The 15,184-nt window shown below is 42.4% G+C and overlaps 1 protein-coding gene and 1 long non-coding RNA gene across 3 annotated transcripts; one reads left to right on the top strand and one right to left on the bottom strand.

Annotated features, from left to right (window-relative positions):
• The first annotated feature begins 334 nt into the window (after positions 1-334).
• Positions 335-14,793, top strand: LOC106824248 (uncharacterized). 2 transcript variants are annotated; one of them, XR_011503127.1, is made up of 4 exons: positions 693-1,199; positions 4,210-4,501; positions 13,388-13,537; positions 14,068-14,793. It is a non-coding gene; the product is annotated as an uncharacterized lncRNA (long non-coding RNA). The 2 variants fall into 2 exon arrangements; XR_006528403.2 differs by lacking the exons at positions 13,388-13,537; positions 14,068-14,793 and adding an exon at positions 5,143-5,892 and having other exon boundaries at positions 335-1,199.
• On the bottom strand, positions 12,217-12,644 carry LOC106824247 (large ribosomal subunit protein eL39-like). Its single transcript, XM_044769355.2, has one exon. The coding sequence runs from the start codon at positions 12,587-12,589 to the stop codon at positions 12,434-12,436; it is 156 nt and encodes a 51-aa protein (XP_044625290.1). The 5' UTR covers positions 12,590-12,644; the 3' UTR covers positions 12,217-12,433.
• Positions 14,794-15,184: the final 391 nt, after the last annotated feature.

Below are 15,184 nucleotides of genomic sequence, written 5' to 3'. Positions count from 1 at the left end.
TATCTTTTGGAGGGAATGTTATTTTAGAGAGAAGAAGGAAGGTGGGACGTGTATTTTTTTTCTTGTTGAAGTCGCTTTCCCTTGAGAAAAGCATATATTAGTAATGTCTTCATACTTGGATGGCTCTGAATACTTTTTAGATTTCAGTGTTTGTGAAATAATTCATTGTCTAGCAACCTTCAGTGAATGGCTCCAGCCCTTGGGCTGCCAGCATCATGATCACATGCCAATCAAGTGACCCAGAGAGAAGAGCCACGGCCTTGGCTGTGCTCACAGCGGCCGGGGGGTCACACTGAAACCAAGGCCTTCCCCTGTGGCGGCCCTTCTTGTATTTGTGACAGTTTGAACAACAGCCCTGGGAGGCAGCAGTGGCTGTTCTCCCAGCTTTACTAATCAACAAAACCCAGAGGGTGCAGAAAATTTCTAGCCTTTTCCCTCTCTACAAGTTGCTGTTGAAGTAACCCTGACAGAGGGTTTTAAAGCTGGCTCCTAGGACTTCAGAGTAGTGAAAGATGCTTAGGGAATTTGTCCATCTGGGCCAATTTTTCTTGAGGTTACTTTGTGCTTTTAGTTTCCCCTAAGTTCCTTATTATCCTTCTCCCGTTCACGGTCTTCAGAATTAGACCAGTGGTACAGTGCACCCCCTCTGGCTTTCCCGGGATTTTTGGAACTGCAAAGTCACGTGCTAAGGGGAGAAGCCACCCAGTGTTCTTAGGTGACTTTCTGCTGCTTCATGCTCAGTGTGGCCAAGAAGACACTGTTCACCCTAACCTGGTTCCAATTCCGCCTCCTCCAGGGGCCTGCTGTGTGACCTTGAGCAAGTGACTTCACCTCAGCGTACTTCATTTTTGTCACCTGGAAAGTGAGATAATACAACATATCTTCAGGCCTGTTGGGAGGATTAAAATGGATGATGACGAAGAATTCTCAGGGCAGTGCTTGTCACAAAAACCATCAATTCAGGAAGTGAGAATGTTAACTAGCAGTCGTTGCCACCGGGAATCACCTACCCTCCATGCAGCATATCTGTTCCTCTCACCCATCCTGCAAGCCAGAATGATTGCACCCTAGAAATAAGGAAACAGAAGCAGGAAGTTAAGCAATGTGCCCAAGGTCATACAGCCCAGACTGGAGCCATGATGCAAATGAAAGCACCTGGGACCTAAACCAGCTTGCTTTCCAGGATATCACCCCACTAGGTAACTATCTGGGGCAGGGGCTTTTCACCTGTGTAACATTAATTGCTTTAAAACGCAGGATACATTATCCTATGGGCACACGATTGCAACTATGTAAAAATGTTGAATTCCTGTGGAAGGTGGTAAAAAATGAAGCAAAATTGAGCATGGGATTACAGAGTGTTAGCCTCTCTGGGACAGTGTTTTTGATCATTGTTTTGGGGAAATGTTTTCACGATGTAAGCCTATTTGACTCAGCCTGTTTGTGGATGTATTCTAATAAGGTGGGGGGAGGAGGGCCAGGAAGGAGGAGACAGCCCTTGGAACACGCAGAGGCTTTAAAGGCCCCTGAAATCGCAGTATCTAGGCAGTGTGCATACACGGCTGGCCCTGTGTGCTAGGTTTGGTTTTCTTTTGTGGATGGTGCAATCTCTTTGAATTAGAATGACATTGTTTCCTGCAATGTGGTCTGCATACCCAAGGACAGGCAAGAGCCAGGTTCCCCACCTGGGGCCCTGGGGCCTTTCAGCACCTGTGGACTCGCTGTCCAGAGTAAGGGTAAAGTACTATTTCTTCCTCACCCCCAGTGCAGCTGCCTTCCCGATTTTCGTGTCCTGTCCAAGCACAGGCCTTCTTGGCATGATGGACATGCGACTGTCTACTTCATGCAGGGGAGAGCTACTCCCAGGGGTGTGCTCTCAGCAGGCCAGTCACGTCAGATCAGAGGAGGTGAACCCCAGGACTGGAGATAGCCATATAGTGACAAGAGGCCCCTTTCTTACAATATCCTCTTATAAATTGTGAATAAATAGAAGTTTTCTTTCCTTAACATTTCTCAAGGCTGGGGTTTTTCAGTTTTAGACAATATCTGGCATAAGACTGGGCTTGACCAAGCTAATCCTTTTTACGTACTGTTGTTCTTCCAGCTCTAGGGGAGGAGATCCTGCTAACACCCTCTCGTAGCTGTCTCGGGGTTTTATCTCCTATAAGCAATTGTTTAAAGAACATGTACATCCCAAAAAGAATAAGCCACAGAACATAAGCAGTCTAAATCCTAACTTAGAGCTATGACTCTGCCCACAGTGTGGAAAAACTATTGCAAAAGACAGTTTAGATCTTTCAAGCAGAGCCCTAACTTTTCCAGCATCTCCAGTGCAATGCAGGGTCCCAGCTACATATTTGCATAGGTAGGTAACCATTGTGTTGATTTTCCCCCAGGACTGTGAGTGCGAGAAAAAGGTGTTCTTTCTGATAGCTTGAACTTTTTATAATGTGCATAAGTAAGTTTTGTAATTTTTTAAAAAGATGCAAACAGATTTTTATGTGTTTGGCAAGAGGGAGTAAAAAATCCAAAGTGAAAATGCTTCCGTGTTTAGCACAAATTTGAACTCTCTGACTTGGTGAGCCCCTACCTGTGCACTTTTCATCCTATATAATGCACTTTTTTTTAAGATTTTTATTTTTCCTTTTGTTTCTCCCCAAAGCCCTCCAGTACATAGTTGTGCATTGTTAGTTGTGAGTCCTTCTAGTTGTGGCATGTGGGATGTCGCCTCAGCATGGCTTGATCAGCGGTGCCATGTCCGCGCCCAGGATCCAATTGGCAAAACCCTGGGCTGTCGAAGCAGAGCACGCAAACTTAACCACTCAGCCACAGGGCCAGCCCCACATTTTTTTTTTTTTTTTTTCCCAATCAATACAGACCAAGGTAGAAATATCAAGTCAAAACAAAACAAAACCCTTAAGGCCACATTGAAAGAACAAGAAGAAAATCTATGTGATTCTTGTTTTTATTTTGCAGTGGAAAAAACTAGGCGTGAAGGAAGCTTGAAGAAAAAGGTTAATACCTTTTTGGTTGATTTTATAAAAATATAGGGCTTCTAATGCACCAAGAAATAAAAAGACAAGCTGAGAAAAATTTTTGCAACACATGGCAAATGGTTAGTTTTCTTACTATACTAGGAATACTTAGAAAAAAACAAGAATTTAATAGAAAAAATAGGCATACTACATGAATAAGCAACTCTCTGAAGAGAAAAATAAAACAAATTAGTCAATTTAACAAATACATATGCCCACTGTGTGCTGGGTACTGTTGGAAGTAGGTGGACTTCAGTGAAGGAAACAGACGGTAAGTCTTGCGCCATGGAACTTACGTCCTACTGAATTTGAAAAGAGGCTTGACTTCACTAACCAAATTTAAAGTTATGCATAACTTTCGCTTATTGGTCAAAATTATGATTACTAACACTCTGTGTGGAGATACAGGTATTTCCTGTGCTGTTGGTGGGAATACAAATTGGTGAGGCCTTTTTGGAGGATATTTCAGCTAAAATGATTACCATTATAAACATTTATGTGCTTTGATGCAGAAATTCCACTGATAGAAGCTTCTGTTACAGCTGTGCTTGCACAGTTGTACAAAGTTGTGTGTAAGAGTTGTCATTTAGATACTGCTTATGATGGCGAGACACTGGAATGACTGACATGGCCGTCAGTAAGGGGTTGGAATTACAGGGCACACATGCACTGTGGACCGTATGGTCACTAAAACCGTGAGCAAGTCCTGTAGCTCATGACTTGGGAGAATGTCCAAGATACTACTAAATTTAAACAGCAAGTTGCAAAATAGGTTGCCTAGTAGGATCCTGTTACTGTTAAATATAAAAAAGTAAAAGAAATAATAATGATAGTTATAACACAGCTTATGTTAGTGTCTGAAGGGGTACACCCAAGCTGTGAACATTAGCTACCCCTGTAGGATGCATTCATGAGGGGACTTTCCTTTCTAAATTATACATTTCTGAATGTTTGATTTTCATAATAAGCATCTATTGACTTTGAAAAACATTTTAAATTTTAGGAATTTTTGTATGCAATTGATTGGAGAAATAGCAAATTGAACTTTACTTGTTGGGGAGTCAAGGGTTTTTCTCAGAAGTAGTGACAAAAGCTATGTTGTAAAGGGGTGATGGTGCACCATTTTCATCAAAACCTTGATAATGTTTTTGGTTTCTATTATTCTCAACCTCAGAATTAAAGAAACTCATTTACTCCTAAACTTACGTGGAATTCTCACATCACCAAAGGATATTTATAAGAGAGTGACATGTCAAGCAGAAAGACGCGGGACACACCGCTAGTGCTGGAGAGCGCGCCAGGAACACGCCTATGCATACCTCCGACCTCTCCCAGCCTTCTGCCGTGACACCCGGAGATAGAGAGAGGAGCACTCAGAGGGACACGGCAGAAAAGAAGGGCAAGGTGGAGGCCACTGGATACACTCAACGTGAGCGCCTGTTCACTGTGCTCCTGCCAGATGCCAGGTGATTTTATAGATTATACTGTTTATTACACAGCCACCCTGTGAGCTAAATACCATTAGTCCCATTTTCCGGATGCCGAATTGAACACTCAGAGGAATTACGTTTGTTCAAGGTCCAGAACTAACATGGGCCAAACCTGGGATTTAAACCCAGCTTAAAGTCCAAGCTCCCTTTCCACAGCCCTTCTGTCCAAGAGATGAAGGATATGAGATTAGTGAGTATTATGCTAGAGAGTGACATGTTGGGAAAACTCTTACAACCATGGTTAATTGAAGGGGAGTCCTAGGAAGGCTTCGTTAGTGTTGTGTGCATGGGGCTCAAGCTGTCACCGAAATGGAATCGTGTCTTTTCCAGTTCCCATTGTTCCTGTTCTGCTTCCCCCAAAACCAAAATGTTTTCTCCAGGATGTATAGAACGTAGATCGCTGACAGCTTTCTTCAGGACTCTAGTCATCACCCCTCCTAGCTGATTTTGCCCTCTCTCTCATGCCTGATCTCACTTTGGGGGATAGATCCTGTTTTTAAGGTAATTATAGGAGCAGGAGCAATGACTGTAGTGGCATCAGGGTTGTCACAGAGAAAATGTGGTCAGCAGCTTCTCAAGAGCCTACAATCCAGAACTTCCTTTCTGTTTCTCACCAGGAGCAGCTTATTACAATACAGGACGTGGTGAACACGGTAGAACCTGTATCAACAATAAAGAGCCATAGAAACGGGGACCACTTAGGAGCATCTGAAGCAGAAGTAAAAACGAAGGATTAAACTGACAATTGTTTCCCAGTGATTTAAACTAGTAATCTGTTTTACTACAATTTTTGTTTGTTTTTACTGTATCTTCTTATAAGCTTTTTAATTTATTTTTTGAACTCGGAGTGCCGTATTGGCAGCAGTTTTTCCAAATCCTGCACATTACTGGCAATGGCTATTAATTGTTACAAGCATATTAACCACATGGTGAGACACTGACCATCCAAGCAGCTGCCTGCAGGGCTTCATGAGTGGTCAATACTGATAACTTTAATTTTCATCATCATTTTAGTATTATGCCACAAAATTGAGGGTCTTCTGAATCCCTGCTTACGCGACTAAGAAGCAGATATAATTTGGTTTTCCTTGGAGAGAGAGAAGGGAGTAGGCAGGATTTCACTGTATGTCTCTGTGCTTATCACATGATAAATTAATGCATTTTAACCAAGTCAAATAGCTTGGAGCTTTGGATCCACAAAATTTTGTATAACTGATAAAAGCTTTATTGGCTATTGACTAAAAAGTTGAATACCATTGAATCTTCCTGGGCCCTTTGGAGCTAAGAGTTGTGCCACTGAGAATTTTTCAGACAAAATTCTAACCCACAGATTGGAAAACAATAAAATTCCAATACTAAATATTTGGAAGTTGTCCCTAAATTTTACTTAGCTCCAAGATGATTCATAAGTTCATTTGTGCATTGCTTCAGAAAATGAGCATGTCTTTACAATTCGGTGTCCCCCCCACACACTTATTCTACATCTGACATCTCTCAGGATTCGCTCACCACCTCTGTAGAAGGACTCGAACCTTCTATTTCTACCTCTGACTGCTTTCTTAATTCTCAGTCTTGTACCTCCAACTGCTTGCTGAGCATTCAGTTCAACGTGTATTTATCAGTATCCACTGTATGCAAAGTACTTTACTAAAAGCAGAGTCCAAAATCCAAAACCAAATTTTTACTCTTCCACACCAACGAGCCTTTTCTCTTAACTTACTCATTTTTATTACCATTAACGCTTTTCTCCCACTTTAAAGCCTCAGAGTCAGCCTTGACTTCTTTTGCCCCATCTTACTTGAACTTTCATCCTCAGTGTCGTTAGCACACTCCACGTTCAGACATTAAATACACATCTATCAAGGGCTGCTGTTTGCCGGCACTGTTCTAGGTGCTAGGAATAGGGTTTGCCAGTGGGACTCAGACAAAAATCCTGCCCTCCTGAAGCTTTTATTCTAATAATGAGTGTGTCCTGGGAGAGTCTTCCAATGTCACCGAGCTGAGCCCTCCTCCCCACGTCAGCTGTGCTTCCATCTCACGTGGAGTTTATTCCACCCACCCCAGATTCCCTGGGTCCCCGTCAGAGGTCCCACACCTAGACGGCTCTCTGCGTGGCCATATCCTGGGGACCACAGCTCTCTTTTACTTCCCATTCTTGGGCAGATCTCCCAAACTCCACTTAGGGTTCTTTTCCCTTTCTCTTTGGAACGTCCTGCTGCCCCTACCCCCACCAACAGAAGTGTCCGTGGAGCCCACCTCCTCTGCATCCCTCACTCTGGGCTTTGAGGCAAAAGTGGCACAAAGTGAGTTGTCTTCTCGAGATCTGATAACATTTGTTTTTATATCCTGTAACAGAAAAGTCCCTCAGCCAACAGAACCCCAAAGCTTGATTACCTTCTTGAGAGGAAGGAGGGGTAAATGTTTACAGAAGGGGAACATGGGGGAACATAAAGAGGTCTAAGACAAATTCTTATTAAGCGTCATCTAACAACACAAGACAGAGTGTGGCTGCCCCAAAGGAATCAAAGCCGTAGTCGGCAGTGGGAGGTCAGGGAAGCAGAAAGAAGGTAACGTCTCTTGAGCACAAAGCAGGGGCTCAGCATTCGTTATCACATTTAATAGTAACAAACCTGGGAGATGGTCTGAAGAGAACAAAAACAGGCACAAAACCAGATTCAAACCTTGGTCTGTGTGGGTCCAAAGCCCGGGCACGTTCATTTGGCGGAAAGAGAGAGATCGAATTCTTTTATTAGGAGATCTCTCAGTTGGCTCCAACATACACAGAAAAAATATAACAGAGGAGAATAGATATAACTTAAGTCCCAAGTGTCTGGATTTTGATAAAATACTGATTCACTTATGTCTTTAATTTTTTTCATTTTCAAACTAAACTTCAAATCTTCCATTACATCAACATTTCTGTTTTTTCCCCTAGTAGAAGTTATGCTCTTCTTACTGTCATTAAAAATAAGGATCCATCCAGGCGTGGCCAAACCGGTGAAAACAGAGTGACAGTCCTGTGGGCCCTCCCACTTCCTCTCTTTATAAATGTTATTCCGCAATGGATTAAATACTTCCTTTTGGAACTGAGGAGCCTTTCCCAAACTGTTCTGTTGGGAGATGCTAATCTGAGTTTCAAGAACAAAGAATTCCTAGGCAAATAAGATGGAGTTCTAACCCCCTACAAGCCATAACATAATACCTATTAGCATATTAAAGGGTCAGATAAAAAACAGCGTTAAGGTGTTTAACTTTGCTTAATGGTTAAACAAATTTAAAGAAGCTCCTTTTTTGTGGCGAAAGACTCTTCAGTACTCTGCTATAATCTACTCCTCTCTCTATCTCCCAAAGCCTTTGGAAGGAGAAATGAAATTGCTGTAGGCTTGATTCTCTACCTATGGAGTTAGAAAGTCAGGGCTGGGATCCTTTTGTGAAATCAACCATGAATACAAAAGATGGAGATGAATGTCACTTACTTCATGAGAAAAATATTTAGAGAAAAACTGCACAGCATGGGCTGGCCTGCTGGCACAGCAGTTAAGTGCACATGCTCCGCTTCGCAGCCTGGGGTTCACTGGTTTGGATCCCAGGTGAGGACATGGCGCTGCTCATCAAGCCATGCTGTGGCAGGCATCCCACATGGAAAGTGGAGGAAGATGGGCACAGATGTTAGCTCAGGGCCAGTCTTCCTCAGCAAAAAGAGGATTGGCAGCAGATGTTAGCTTAGGGCTAATCTTCCTCAAAAAGACAAAAACAAACAAAAAAAACTGCACTGCAAACTTGCAGTGACAGATTTAAAATAAAATCATCACTGTACTGTTCTTGGAACCACAAGTTATCAGCATTTCTTAATATTTTGTTGTGTAAGTACTTACATGATTAGTCATAATTTTAAACTGTGTGTTTTGGTTCAGACATAATAAAATGGATTCTGGGGAAAATTCAGGTTAATTTCTGTTGACGAAAATAATCCATAACCAATCTATAAATGAAATTTTGGGATGAGTTTATTCTGAGCTAAAATGTGAGGACCATGGCCCGGGGCCTTTCTTCCCAAAGGAAGAAAGGGCCCTGAAGAAGTGGGGTGCACAGAGTGGTTATATATCCTCAAACAGGATGTTTCACATATGATTGAAATGTCCCTTTTACAATAGTCGCGAGACTGCTCTGTCGGCACAGCGATTGATGGAAACAGCATGTAGGTCTGCTGTCTCGGTGAACACAGCAGGGTGGCAGGTCTGTTGTCTCTAGCTGGGTGGTCACAGGTGAGCTGGGTGGTCAAAGGTGAGTGCAGCAATCAGTTCCTAGCCTAAGGAAAGATGCTTATCCTTAAGGAAATGCCAATGTGGGGCGGGGAAGTTGCACCTTTATCTTAAGGGCATTTGTTCTTGTCATAGGAAATGTTTAAAGCAGATATACAATACGTGCTCAAAGGCCATGGTCAGGCCTTTTTGGAAAAAACAAAGTCAGGCTGAATTAGGTTTACACCAAATGGCTTCCTCATATACTCCAATATATCCTATTGCTTGCTATTTCTATTTGTCATTTCTGAAAAAATTTTCTATTCGTTGCTATGTGGGGGATTGGAATTGGCCACCCCAAAATGTGTCTCTTTGGCATGACGATTATTTAAAAACTGTAGACACAGGAGAAGCTCTGAAAAGCAGAAGTTACGCTTTGTAAGAGACATTTACATTTGTGCTGGAAATCTCCATCTGTAAAGGTGTCTCTCTCTGTGTTCCAGGAAGAGGGGGGGATGACCTTATCTCTAGAAACTCTTATCAATACAGAAGGCAAGGACTCAAATCTGCATAATAACCTTTCTCTTGTTACTGTGCTTTTCTGGTCATCTCCCATAACTGACCCTCTAACCCCCAACACCCTCCTTCGTCTTTAGCTGAAGATGGTATTGAAGCTGGAGACATCAGCCATTCTGGCAAGTTACCCAGTTTCCTGGGTTTCTCTCATGTATACATGTTATAATGCTTTGTTTGATTTTCTCCTGTTATTCTGTGTCACGTCAATTTAATTCATAGCCCAGCCAGAAGGATCTGGGCAGAGGGTAGAGGATCTGTCTTCCTCCCCTACAGCAAACTTGCTTTTATTCATCTTTAGTAAAGCAGCGTGTGCAATCTAAATGCTCTAACATCAAATATTTTTGTATTTAAAGTCTTAGTGCAACAAAAATTACTTTGGCAGCAATCCATGTCTACTAATGTCCAGCAAAACTTTGTAGTACATCAGAACGTGAATTGATCACATAAACAGTAGGAATGGAATTTGATATGTACATCATGATTTCATTCATTTATATGTTTATTGAGAACCTACCATTTATATTCCCTGCACAGTGCCATCCAAGGCACAGACATACAGAATTCTAGACACAGGAGTTCCTACCTTGAGAAGTGACATGGGGAAACAGGTATTCCTGAGATGCTATGTGTGTCACGCACTGGCCGCATCCAGAGAACACGGTGGTGAACACCCAGGCTCCCTGCCCCGATGATGCTGGCAGACTGGCTGACACGTAAGACAAACACTATGTATTGAGGTATCCTAACTGTTAAATATGCAGTGTGATGGAAACTAGAGAAACAACATCCTGGGAGCATCTGGAAAGATGACACTTGTGATTTGCTTTATGCAGATAATAATCTTCCTTGTTTATTTTTTTTTTGTAAGAATTTCCTTTACTAGTGTTATCTTACCTTTGCTTAAAATAAAGCACGCATGTACTCAGAGTTTTCCAGAAGAAAATGTCTACCTAAGAATTCTGAGCCACTGAAAAGTAAAGGACTTTCCAAAAAGGTCTTTAGGGGTCTAACAATCTGACCCAGATCACACAACAAAGCTCTAAGCCCTAACACAGATTACTGGGCCCCTGATTCTGCAAGACTATGGTGTGACCTGAGAACTTTTATCCCTACCAGGCTCCCAGAAATTGCTGATGCTGCTGGTCCAGAGACCACTTATTAAGAAACATGGTTTAAGGGATTAAATATACCAACTTCCCAAGTTAAAATCAGTATTAAAGAACTATGAGACAGATAAGATCTCTGTTTCACAGAGGGAATAATGATGCATAGGATCCAAAATACTTTGAAGTTGAGATGCTTTATGATCTGACTTGAAATAACTTTTCTTTTCCTCTCCCATAGACAGACGTTCTGGAAAGTGAGACTAAAAAAAAATTCTGACTATGTCCCAACAAATGGTATAATGTTAGACTTTGTGATGAGAGGTTGTCCCAAGGATGTGGGGGAAGGTGGAGCTTCTTGCGATGGGCCTCTTGGGAAACAAACATCTAAGGCAGTGTCGATGAGGGAACAAAAAGCACGGGGATGGTGGTGGCGGTCCAGACAGCTGGGCAAATGGAGGGGACAGATGCCAACTAAGAGGCATTAAGAAGAAAACCAAATGAATATGGAGAGAATCTATATTTTTAAGTTAATCCGCCTGCAGTGTGCAGGATACCGAGAGGACCAGGCTGATCCGCTGAGGCGTTAGTAGAAACATAATAACCATGTCAAGAAAAGTATCTATGCTATGTTCTTTCCTCCTTCTGCTATACTTTGGTATGGCAAAGTATATTTTATTGGCTTCAAACAACACAAGTTTATTTTCTTACAGTCCTGGAGATCAGAAATCTGAAATTAAGACGTCAGCAAGGCTGCATTCCTTCCGGAGGCCCTAGGGGAGAATTTTTCTTGTCTTTTCCAGCTTCTAGAGGCCACTTGCATTCCTTGGCTCATGGCCCTTCCTCCATCTTCAAGGCTGACAGCACAACATTTTCAAATCTCCCTCTCTAATTGTGACACCTGCTTCTTTCAACACACTGGCTCTGACCCTCCTGCCTCCCTCTTGTGAGGACCTTGTGATGACATGGGGCCCACCTGGATCATCCAGGATACCCTCCTCATCTCAAAATCCTTAACTCAATCCCATCTACAAAGTTTCTTTTGCCATATTTAGCGTCTGGAGACTTGGAAGTGGACATCTTCGGGGGGGTGCATTTTTTGGTTTCCCACATATGCCATTTATTTTGTTCTGGTCAAAAAACACTTGGAGTAGTGTTTTCACCACTGGACATCACATTTTCAGGTGGAAATTGACAAATGGTGCTATAGAGAAGAGAATGACCGTGAAACATTCATTCACTCAGCAAACATTCGTGAAGTGTTCACGATGTGCCAGGAGAACTCTGGGGCCGTAGATAGGAACACGTGAGGCCTCTGAGGCTTCCCTTCCAGGACTCTGGAGTCTAATCATTTGGTTTTGAATTTCCTGGCCTCACCGTTCATACCCTGGGAGACTAAGTGAATTACTTAATCCCCTGTGCCTCAATTTTGTCACTGATGAGACTGAGATGAAATTTTAACTGTCCCCAGGGTTCTTGTGGAGATAACTAGTCTTGATAAAGCCTTTGGCACACTGACTGGCATACGGAGTTCAATGGACGCTAGCGTTGAGCAGGAGACGAGAGGACCACACACAGAGGCTGCTGTGCATAATGGCTACGGGGACTTTGGGGAGGCTTCCAGAGATGGAGCGTAAAAGCTCAGTTTCTTACAGCCAGCTGAGGAGAAATGAAGGATGTGCCGTGAGGAGGCACAGAGAAAGATCTGGCAGCCCTAGGGAATGGCTGGGGAGCCAGGCGGATCCTCAGAGACACGTGAGCGCTGTCTTTATTATTTTTTTTATTTTTTATTTTTTCAAACAAAACATCTCACATATTTATTACTGAACCAACCCACTAGTTCAGAAGCATAGCAACAAAGAGAAAAATCAATTCCTGAATAAAACACATCCAGCTGTCCAGACAGTCACGTTTTCAGAGTGGTATGGTAAGATGTAAGAAGGACCTTGATACAGCATAAATATGTGTGTCATCTCATCTGTGATTCCTTATACACCCAGCTTGGTTCTTCTCCAATGTCTCCGCTTGGAGTTGTACCTGATTTTATTACCAGTTTTCCTTCGAATCCATTGGGGAATGGGATGATTCTGCTTTTGTTTCTTGGCTAGGAATCGCTTGATCCTAAAAGTCTTGTGAGAAGACATGGAGAGCAGGAGAAGCTACCGCGCACACGATGGTGGCGGGGAAAGAAAGAGCGCACTGTCTTTAAATACTGTGCTCGGGCAGTTGACACAACAAAAGAAATTAGACTTATTTTACTTCTATCCAGAAAATATCCAAGCCCAAGAGAAAATGGCAAAGACAACATTCACCTCAATATTTGAAAGAACTTGTGAATGATAAAGATTTCCTTAATTTCTTGGAGGATGATGCAAACCCTTCTCTGTGCACCACTAACTTAAAACACACTGCCTTCTTCGTGGGGTGGTCTGTCGTACCTGCATTTTCCCCTTTGTCCTTGTCAATAGAAACCCAGGTATTTTCAAGAATCAGTGGGCCGTAAATTTCAAGGGAGGCTGGGGTGTAAATCAGGATTGGTTTGACCCAGCCGTGGTAACCACTGCCTTTGTCATTGGCTAGGAATGGGCATGTGACACGATTCTTGCCAATGAGAGAGGAGAGGAGGCCCTGGGAAAGTTTTCCTTACCTCTTCAAAAAATAAATGAGGAGGGGGAGTGCTCTCTCTTTCCCTCTTCCATCTATGAGACATCGCTGTGTGGATACGTGGTGCCCAAAGATGTGGCAATGTCTTGAGATGGAAGAGGACACATTTGAGGACATCAGAGCAAGAAGAAAAAAGGATCTGGGTCCTTGATGAGGAGGATCAGCTGCTAAATTATCCAATCCTGGAAGCATCGTAAAGTATGTCATTTATGATATTAATATGGAATATATTCAAATGCACTCAATGTTAAAGTCAGTCACATTTTTCCTTCTTACAGCCCCAAAAGCATCCTGCATAGACAACTGGCCGCACTGAACCTTGACAATCCAGGCTCTCATCAGAAAATAGCCATAGGCTCTCTATGGTCTTACCAAAATATTGGCTTTGAGAACTAATTTTGAATAAAGATTATTGACCCGATTTTCAGGTGAGAGATTCTGTTAGACATATTTTTTTGGTTCATTTTTTTCTCTATTTATCCTCAATTTTATTTTTGCATCAAATCATACCATTAAAGGACTGGATACATCTAGCCATTACAGTTAATACCACAAGATGTCCAGTAATGGTATAAATTGCCTGTATTAACTATATAACTACCTTTCAGAATTAATTCCAGCATAGGTAAAGGATTAATTTTCTAATTCCTAAAATTTCTACAATTCTAAGATTCTATGATATCAAAGTTTCTAAGTATTGCACTAAACTCACTATATACTGATAAGAGATTCACTTTCTATTGCAGAAATTCACCCAAGAGATTGTCAGGAAAATGTGCTAACAGCAACAAGTTAATGGAGGCTGTAAGAAAGATTCTTTCACAAACTTTCTTCCCTTATATGGAAAAGAGCAACATCCTTCTGATTTCTGTTGAACATCTTTTTTGGACCATTTTGGATATCCCTAATACCCTTACAATCTCCTTAAGCTTCTCTCTCTCTTTTTTTTTTTTTTTAGGAAGATCAGCCCTGAGCTAACATCAGCTGCCAATCCTCCTCTTTTTGCTGAGGAAGACGGGCCCTGAGCTAACATCCATGCCCATCTGCCTCTACTTTATACATGGCATGCCTGCCACAGCATGGCTTGCCAAGCGGTGCCACGTCTGCACTTGGGATCCAAACCGGTGAACCCCGGGCCTCTGAAGCTGAACTTGTGAACTTAACCGCTGCGCCCCTGGGCCGGCCCCTCCCTAAGCTTCTCATTTCTCCATTTCCTCTTTTGTCTCCTCCATCTCATCCTCACTATGAATCAGGATGAGTTGAAACAGTTTGTTGGCCCAGTTTCGGTTCTGGAAAGGGACAGCTCCTCAGGGATAGCAGTGACATGCTTTTCTCTGCTCACATTGCTTCTCTTTAAAGATTTTACAGGACCTACGTCTGCATTTACATCTGAAAGGAGTAATTTCATTCTGAGCCACATCCTTGCCAAAGTTTATTGAGAATATTGGTAAAGGACAACAAATTTACAAGAATCCTTTCTTTAAAAACTAGGCAGGGGGCTGGCCCCGTGGCCGAGTGGTTAAGTTCGCGCGCTCCGCTGCAGGCGTCCCAGTGTTTCGTTGGTTTGAATCCTGGGCGCGGACATGGCACAGCTCATCAAACCACGCTGAGGCAGTGTCCCACATGCCACAACTAGAAGGACCCACAATGAAGAATATACAACTATGTACCGGGGGACTTTGGGAAGAAAAAGGAAAAAAATAAAATTTAAAAAAAAAAAAAACCACTTAGAAGTTGATGGTTTCCAGAAGTCTGCAGAACGTTTCAATCATTTTTATGGAGTTTACAGCACTATGCTGTATAAACTGTATTTTCTTATTTTCTATATTCTTGATGCTCGAGTGTTTGGGGCCTTGCTGACTGTTGTGATATTGTGATTTATAATAAGAAATATATATTTGGTCTTCATCCCCATTTCTGGCACGGAATTCCTAAAACCCTTGGGATTTCATAAGTGATGAGGGTGACCAAGGAGTCTTTTGTTATGTTAGGTGACTTTTGGACCCCACCTAATCATGGGGGCTGGTGGCCAGGAGAAGCAACCGTGTGATTAGAGGGTTGGGACTTTCAGCAAG

Source organism: Equus asinus, chromosome 5 (assembly GCF_041296235.1).
Source record: "Equus asinus isolate D_3611 breed Donkey chromosome 5, EquAss-T2T_v2, whole genome shotgun sequence".
In the NCBI taxonomy this organism is placed as follows: Eukaryota; Metazoa; Chordata; class Mammalia; order Perissodactyla; family Equidae; genus Equus; species Equus asinus.
Note: the sequence above shows the minus strand (reverse complement) of the source record. Positions and strands in the feature narration are given on the sequence as shown.

Coding starts and splice junctions, on each gene's coding strand:
- LOC106824247 (XM_044769355.2), bottom strand. CDS start 12,589: ATGTCTTCTCACAAGACTTTTAGGATCAAGCGATTCCTAGCCAAGAAA.